This window comes from Erpetoichthys calabaricus, chromosome 8, assembly GCF_900747795.2.
Source record: "Erpetoichthys calabaricus chromosome 8, fErpCal1.3, whole genome shotgun sequence".
NCBI classification, from domain to species: domain Eukaryota; kingdom Metazoa; phylum Chordata; class Cladistia; order Polypteriformes; family Polypteridae; genus Erpetoichthys; species Erpetoichthys calabaricus.
In genome coordinates this window covers 123,829,291-123,837,946 of record NC_041401.2, presented here as the reverse complement: position 1 = coordinate 123,837,946, position 8,656 = coordinate 123,829,291, and the positions used below count along the sequence as shown (strand labels likewise).

At 41.9% G+C, this 8,656-nt stretch overlaps 2 protein-coding genes across 2 annotated transcripts in view; one reads left to right on the top strand and one right to left on the bottom strand.

The window, feature by feature from the left end:
* LOC114656595 (taste receptor type 1 member 1) overlaps window positions 1-5,408 on the top strand; it is a 25,970-nt gene extending 20,562 nt beyond the window's left edge. Inside the window, exon 7 of the mRNA XM_028808234.2 lies at window positions 4,451-5,408. Coding sequence (XP_028664067.2) covers window positions 4,451-5,382 — 932 coding nt within the window. The 3' untranslated portion in view covers window positions 5,383-5,408. The remainder of the gene's footprint in view (window positions 1-4,450) is intronic.
* Window positions 5,409-7,159: 1,751 nt separating this feature from the next.
* Window positions 7,160-8,334, bottom strand: LOC114656735 (transcription factor HES-5-like). The gene is made up of 2 exons (XM_028808349.2): window positions 8,235-8,334; window positions 7,160-8,114 (listed from the first exon to the last, which is right to left on the bottom strand). The coding sequence occupies exons 1-2, from the start codon at window positions 8,289-8,291 to the stop codon at window positions 7,722-7,724; spliced, it is 450 nt and encodes a 149-aa protein (XP_028664182.1). The 5' UTR covers window positions 8,292-8,334; the 3' UTR covers window positions 7,160-7,721.
* Between the last annotated feature and the right edge of the window lie 322 nt (window positions 8,335-8,656).

Below are 8,656 nucleotides of genomic sequence, written 5' to 3'. Positions count from 1 at the left end.
ATTTTTTTGTAGACCAGTGAATTGAAGGCCGCTATTCATTCATTAGTTTCAAAAATCTGTAAGGCAGGGATAATTCAGATCAGTTTATTTCCATTTGAAGGCTTTATTTTCTCTTTTAGGAATCTTTGTACATAATTGCGTCTATGTAATTAGAAATATAAATATGACAGACCATACACAGCAAACAGCCGATCATAAGCAACCAATAAAACAAGATTATACGAATACCAGTCCATCCGTAATTTGAATAGGACGCCATCACAAGGCAATTACAGACCAAACAAGAATACACTTCGAAATAACAAGTTTACTGAACACGTGATATATTATAAAGTAACAATAAGAAGATCTATAAAGGTAAAAATGATCTGCTCTGATTGACGGTACAGATGAGCTCATTCAAATTAGCGGTGGTAGAGACAGGAATGGGCGGAGTTTGAAATAGGGGTGGGTGGGCAGACAAAAATAATTGTGTTTTTTTTTTAGGGTCACAACAGTACTGCTACATATTTACATTACATCTCAAGTCACACCTCATAATATGCTCGTAATAAAAAGTTACAAAATAACCTAAATCTTGCAATAACAGGTTTAAAAATTCTGAAAAAGAAGAATTTCCATTAGCGATAGTGAAATTGCATTATTTATTTTTATCCGCTTATTGTTGTGATAAAGTTAGATATGCGTTGCATAATATGTAAGTGTTCCGGGATAACTGTTTTGAAAGACACACAGGTGTGTGCTTGTGTGTGTGTGTGTGCGTGCGTGTGTTCACCCTGCGATGACCTGGCGTCCTGTCCAGGGATTGTTCCTGCCTTGCCCCGTTCAGCTCCCTGCACTCTTACTTTCCTGGAGTGTGTGGTACCTCGCAGAACCATTACTTGGCAAAACAATGAATTTATTCTTGAAGGATCCTTTGCATATGACATTGGTTCTTTGGGCTTTGAACAGGTTTCAAATATGTGGACAAAACCGATTATCTTTAATATATATTAAGCTTTCTAGCAAGATACTTACAGGTTAAGAAAACCTAAACTTTGCCTGAAGAGAACCCTGTTGGGGGAACAAAAAATGTTCCCCCTTTGCCTATCATCACTCCGAAGAACCACGTTGGCACCTTTACTAAAAATGTGCGTTTCTGCTCTGGGTTATAAATCGGATGGATTGATAAAAAGTTGAAGCGCCTTTGATCTGTTATTTACTTCATCAAAGGGACATTTGTTGTTTATTAAAGCTTTTGTGACTATGGAGTGTGTGTGACGTCACGCGTAACAGGTTTGCTCAGACCGCCTCACCGCCGCTTGTACAGACGGCACGGAAACAAAAACGCGCTGCTTTATGAGGGTCTGATGTGACAACTAAAAGAAGGTGATACTAAAGACAAGATATGCAAGTTGAAGTGACCACTGTCAAGGTGAATTTGAAACAAGAGCGTATCCGTAATAGGACAGAATGGTTTCTGTTTGTTTTATGGACAGTCGACTTGTGAGAGTTGCTGAGATAGGATGGATTGTGTGGTCATATTCGTTGCTTATCAACATTTTTACATAACATGTAACCTTAAATAATAAAAAGTAAACTCTTGAGAAAAAAAACAACGCTTTATTGGGGATGTATTTTAGTTGCATAGTGCTTCCGTTTGAGGGGCATATCCCCCCCGCAAACCCTTAAGCTCCGCTTATTGTGACAGGTACAGCTCGCTGAAATGCAGTGAAGAACATGTGAGTGATCTGGATGTGTTAATGGGCCGGACTGAGCCTGTCAGGGGTCGCTTCCTTGTGCTCAGATCTGCTGTGATGGCATTAAGTGAGAATGAGATGAGATGAATGCGACCGCTCACAGTGCGCCACAAGCCAACTTAGCAGAAAACTTCAAAGCGTAGGAGCGACAAACCTAAGTAAGCCTTTGATGGGAGTTACACTACACTGCAGGCACCAGCAGATTAGAGCGTGACATTTCAGATTCTCTTTGTAGAAGCTTTTTAACGTTATACTGATTCAGTAAAAATTGATTTTCTGGAAAGTTAAAGTTTCACTGAAGCTTTCAGGAAAATGGCCAACAATTTGTTTTACATACATCGTATACTGCAAGCACTGCACTCAAGCATTTAAACTCACAGCCAAACAGCATGGCTTAGTGGTTAGGACATTGGAGTAAAGAAACACAAAGATGCCTGTTCAATCCAAGCTCTGAGCTCTCTGCCCCACTGTCACATAGTTTACAGTGCTTTGACTGTAGAAATATGGAAACAATTGTATCATGTGGTTCCTGACTTGTGCCCTGTGTTGGCTGGGATTGGCTCCAGCAGACCCCCGTGACCCTGTGTTCAGATTCAACGGGTTGGAAAATGGATGGATTGTATCATGATTTTGTCCTTGTAAACATCTTAACATATCCATAACTGTAGAAAGGCAGTATAATGATGTGTTTATTACAAACACATAGAAAACACGTAATCTGTTTTAAGGAATATGCAAACTCAAGACATAAGGCAACATACAACTCCCAGCAGCTAAAGCTAAGCATTGGAATCAGTAACTGCCACCCTCTTGTTGTCATACCATCTGTCTGTTTTATAAATACTTGGAAACTGGAAGAACATGCAAAGACAGAGATTGCACCAGGAATCAAACTCTGGTTATTGCTCTGAAGTGGCAACACATTTCACTAAGCCACCCATTATTGACAATTCTTAATCCATTTTAGAGTTGTGGGAGCTGGGGCCCATTCCAGCAGTATCAAGCTATTAATCAACACAGGATTAGGTGGCAGGTCATCAAAGCACCCACAGACATGCTTTGATTTAGAGTTGCCAGTCTGAGATTATAGAAGATATTCTGTATATACAGAATTGGGGAGACCATACAAACTCCACTCAGACATACTGTATGCCAGGCCAGGACTCTTGAACTTTGAACTATTTTCTCTCCTTCTCCTCCTGCCCCATCCATGTAGTTTCTAAACCACATTTCCAGTTCAGGCTCAAGGTGAACTGATGGAAACATTGGGTGCAAAGTCGTGACCGACCCAGGGACACTAGTTCATTTCAAGGCACACTTACATACATTAGAAAAATTTACAATTGGAACTTAACCTAACAAAGGCAGCCCAGTGGCACAGTGATAATTCGGTTACCTTGCAGTAAGGAGACAATGGCTTGCGTCTCAGGTGCTCCTTGTGTGGAGTTTGCATATTCTACCTATGTCTTTGTGGGATTCTCCAGGTGCTCCAGTTTCCTCCCATTGTCCAAAGACATGCACGGTAGGTGAATTGGTAATGTTAATTTGTCCCTAGTGTGTTTGTGTGTTCGCCCTGCAATGTACTGGCACCCTGTCCAGGGTTTGTTCATGTCTTGTGCTCCTGCGCTATACTAGCTGGGATAAGCTGCAGCCTCCTGGTCAGGATTAAGTTGGTTAGAAAATGTCATGACTTAACCAAACATGCTACTCTTTGAGATGGGAGAGGAATAAACCAGAGAACATCCAAAGCCCACAGTCACCAGTGTGGGACTGGAGCCAGCATTCTGGAGATGAGAGACACCAACACTAGCTGCTGTGCCACTGTATAATAATGCATGCGTACTAAACCTGCTTCATCAAAACCATGGGGGGCTGGTGTCTATATCACTGGGCCAAAGGTGGGAATCAACACTGAATAGGACGTCAGTTCACTTTGAGGCACTCATTGCTATAGTCTCACTGGAGCCAATTAATGGTCACCAGTTGACCTAAACTACACATCTTTGGGATGTACTGTAAGAGAATCCAGAGAAAAAGCTCACGGGATGTTGTGTGGGAAGAATGTGCAAAGCTCACGCTGCCAACAACTGGGCATGGGATTTAAACCCAGGTTGTTTTTTCAGTCAGGTAGTAGTGGTAACAACTGCACCTTCATGCCATGTATTAAAAATACCAAGAATAATAAAGAGACATTGTTATGTAAGTGGCCTTAAACTGGCCCAGTGTGCGAATGGCCTCCTGTCCAGACCTGGCTCCTGCCCTTTAGCCAATAATTCAGAGGTAGGCTTCAAAAACTGGTTTAAACAATGAGCAAATTACTGTGTTATTTAATCTTCTTTTCCTTAACATTTTCACGTTAGCTAATGTAAATTAATTAATTCATGTTTTAATTAATAAAATGTTTTGTCATTGTTGGTAATGATCAAACCATCAGACCTTTTAGGTTTATGCTAAACAATTAACATAAAGGTCTTTTAAAAAGCGTTCCTCTATTTTGCTTTACCGATCTTTATTCATATAGTGCCTTTTGAAGTGACCTTCATCCCAAATAACTTCTAGAACTATCAAGAGAGCACAAATGACCAGCTGGCCAGAGGCAGGATGAGTTTCAAGGCTTTCTCTTCTGTAGTCCATGTCAGTGACCAGAAGGACGCTGCTGTATTCATTACACTCTAATGCTTGTCATAATGCGAACCTCTCAATTCTTTCAGATCTTTATGTCTGTGAACCCTGCCAGAAGTGGCAGTGGTCACCAGCTGCCAGCCAGACCTGCTTTGCCCGTACCTTGGAATACCTGGAAATGTCTGACAGCTTAGCCGTGCTCCTTCTTGTCATTGCAGCACTGACCATACTTCTGATAGCCACTGTGGCAGCTGTCTTCCTGCGCCATCTGGACACTCCAGTGGTTCGTTCGGCAGGGGGCAGGACATGCCTGGTCATGCTGGCTTCACTGGCCAGCGCCTGCAGCAGTATCTACTTTCATCTTGGCCTGCCATCTCACATTTCCTGCATTCTTCAGTACTCTGTATTTTGCATCAGCGTCACAGTGTGCCTGTCCTGCATTGCTGTGCGGGCCTTTCAAATTGTGTGTATCTTTAAGATGTCCTCCAATCTTCCCAAGGCATATGAGTGGTGGGCAAAGAACAATGGCCCCCAGATGTTTATCCTCATCGCATCATTTACTGAGCTCTTCATCTGCATTCTGCATGTTCTTCTAGACCACCCGTTACCTATTGAGGAGTACTCCAAATTTCCAGATAAGATTGTGCTGGAGTGCAGTGGGAGTCAGTCACCAGTGACCATTGTGGAGCTTTCCTTTGTGGCACTTCTCAGCTGCATATGCTTTGCTTTAAGTTACATTGGCAAAGATCTCCCTGCCAACTACAATGAAGCCAAGTGTATCACCTTCAGCCTGCTCATCTACTTGCTCTCCTGGCTCGCTTTCTTTACAACAAGCAGTGTGTACCAGGGAAAGTATATCAATGCAATGAACATCGCTGCAACTCTGGCTAGTGTACTGGGCATTCTTGGAGGTTACTTCACCCCAAAGTGCTACATCATCCTGCTGAAGCCTCACATGAATACCGCAGCACATTTCCAAAACTGCATTCAGATGTACACCACAAAGAAGAGCGACTACTAATATCAGCAATCTGGAGGTGTGCAAACAACAGGCCTGCCAGTTCAAACCCTGCACAAGTCCCACTCATCACTCACATGAGAGACAGAAGCAAACCAAAACCATTCATCTTACCTCATGCCTTGGGGAAGCCTTGAAAATGAGATCAGATCCTGGAATCTTAAAGGATTCCTGAGATTTATATGAACTGTTTATGAATGACCTGAAATTTGTTTGTTGCACAGGTGTGTTATGATATTTTTTACCTGAAATGGTCTGACAGGATGCAGGAGTTCCAGTCATTGTGGCCTATACTTTATTCATTTATATAAAAAATGTATTTTGAGCATAAAATTGGTGGAAAACTGGGTTTTAATACCATCTGAAGGGTTCCACTCTACAAGAATTAAGGACCTGGAACCAGAAATCTTTAACATCAGCACATCAATAAACGACCAAAATGACATTCTTTTAACTCAAGTGGAAAACTAGACTGGTGTAGTGTTAATTTTAGGACAGGCACGTGATGCACAGATTGACTTCCTATGTTGCTTGACTGAATGATATTATCCACCCAGCAGGTTACCAAATCAGTTCATATTATTTTAGGGTAGTGATGGGTCAAATCCTAACCTGGCAGCTTCAAGCAGAACCCACTGTAATCACAGGGCACTCATGCTGCTAACATAAACCATGCATTTTTAAGAAATGGGAGGAAAACTCACACAGAATCAAGGAAGACATGAAAAAGACACATCCTGGTGACCTGACCAGGATTTGAAACCCACAGACAGCAGCATCACTACTAACTTGTGCCTGTCTGTGCTACTTCATGTCTTTTAATGCCATCTTGCTTGATAAGCTTCCCTAACTTCATCATTTCAGTTACCAAATAGAAGACAGAAAAGCAAAGAACAAGACAACCTCCAAAGAAGCAGTTCAGTCAGTTTTAGTCACACCTGAGGGTTCTATTGAAGGTGAAGCACACACTGCTGGTTGTTTCAATAGATGATCAAATAAAGTCAGGATTTAGTATCTGATGGAAGGATTGGCTGCAGTAAACACCCATGGCTTCTATGACTCAGCCCATATTCTAAGCAGCAGCACTAACAACTGTGCCACCATGCCATCCCATCAGTTGCACCATCATACAACGTAATTCAGATAAAAGTTTATTTAGGAGCATTAGTAACATCTTCTCAACAGCCCACCTTTTGAAAACCTCACTTTACTGAAGCTGCTGGAGAGAAAGAGTAATTGATAAAGTGACACTTGACACTATAATGACACCAATTAAATTTCAAAGATGCTTCATTTGATTCTTTTGCTCTGAACTCTCAAGTTCTTCTGTGTGTTTTATGGTTACAAACTTGTTTTATACATGTTAATTTATGTTATAAATGTTCATGCACATGCAATGCATTTTATGTATTCTATTTATCTGTTGAGCAAAACACCTTGACTTGGTGCTCTGAGTTTAAAATAAAAACTGATATAATTAGTGGAGTTCAGACTAGAAAATATTTCAATTAAACAAAACACACACACACACACACACACACACACACACACATTGTTGATGTGATCTACTGAATGAAGTGATGAGCTGTGGTCTGCCTTTCTATTTTACAAAACATAAAGAGTTGTACTTCTAACACTGTCCATTACCCATCCCCAGGTTTGCAGATTAATTAAACACACCACTCCATGTTATAAACACTCCAAATCAATACACCAGCAACTGGAAAAGTGTACCTATCTCTTTGGTAGCAGTTTCAAGAAATACCCCAAAACAAATATGTAAAATAGATTGTTTATTAAAATTGCTTTATATGGGTTTATAAAACGTACGTTTAAACAAATTCCAAGAAATTTATACAACAATAAACCTTACAAAAGGTAATATTTATATTATGCAATGCAATTTCAATAAGCATCATACAGAGGTTGAGGGGAGAATAGGGGAAGAAGCAGGGAATTTGCATTTGGCAACAACACTTTCTATAAATATTATAGACACCAATTCTTACAATATGTAAAACTTTCTCTTCAAAATGAAGGAAGTTAAATACCCAGCCGACCTCCACATTTTAGTTCCCCACCAACAGTGCCCCAGGACTTTATAAAACTCCATCAGCACAGCTTTACAATTACACAACATTCGCTATCGAACGTCTGGCACAGAGCCTAAAAGGCAATGCTAAGGAAACATTCCTCCTACTGAACAACCGGGGCAAATATTGCCGAACAATAATATTGGGAATTAACATTTCCTACTCAGAGAGGACATATTCTGACTGTCGCAAAAAGTAAAGTCACTCCATCCTCTGATTTGAACCAAAACAAATGTCCAGACCGAGGATTCACCACGGCCTCCAGATGGAGCCGCCATTCTCCCGCACGGCGCTCTTGTGGATGCTTGAGATCGGCAGGTTGTTGGGTTCGGCTTTCTGGAAGTGAGTAAGCAGTTTCACTTGGGATGATTTCATCGGGTCATGAAAAGAGAGGAAGCGCAGGGTCTCCTGCAGGCACTTGGCGAAGCCCTCGCTGTAGCTCTGCTGCAGATGTTCTGGTCGCGGCGACGCCTCCAGACTGCTCTCTCTCAGATAGCACACGGCCATCTCCAGGATGTCGGCCTTCTCCAGTTTCGAGGTGGCCTGCTGCCCCTTGAACTGGGGCTCCAAGAGCCTCTTGAGCTGCTCGATGCTGCTGTTGATACGATCTCTGCGCATTTTCTCCACCACGGGCTTTCTGAGCTGGACAGGAAAAGAAGAAGAAGAATATTAAATTTCATATAACAAAATAATAGTACTAGTAATAACCAAGCTGACCATGCAGTATTTATCTCTCGTCTTTGAGTCGATTGTCACACTTACTTTAATCTTGTCCTTAGCGCTTAACGTATAGCTGTTCATTACGTTGACAGGAGCCATTGCTTCTTAAGTAGGCAGACGCAGTTCGTTGAAGTACAGCAGCTCGCCGCCAGCTTTATTTATACTGCGCACGAGCTGCGGGGGGTGTGAGTCTCCGGATTACAGAGGTTTCCCACACTATCCGACCAATCAGCGACTCCGGAGAAACAATGGGCCAAACTTCACGCTCAATTGACACACATTGCCTCGGGATAATAACCGTTTTCCAGATGAACAGGTGGAGGACACAGCGCGCACAATGCCGGGCGCCCGTGGAACTGGCTGGCAGAATGTGGGAAAATGGTAAAAAAAAAAAAAAAAAAGGAATTTGCCCATTAACCGCCCCCCTACCTGTGACAGTACTCCTGCCCTTGTGCCTCTTTTAT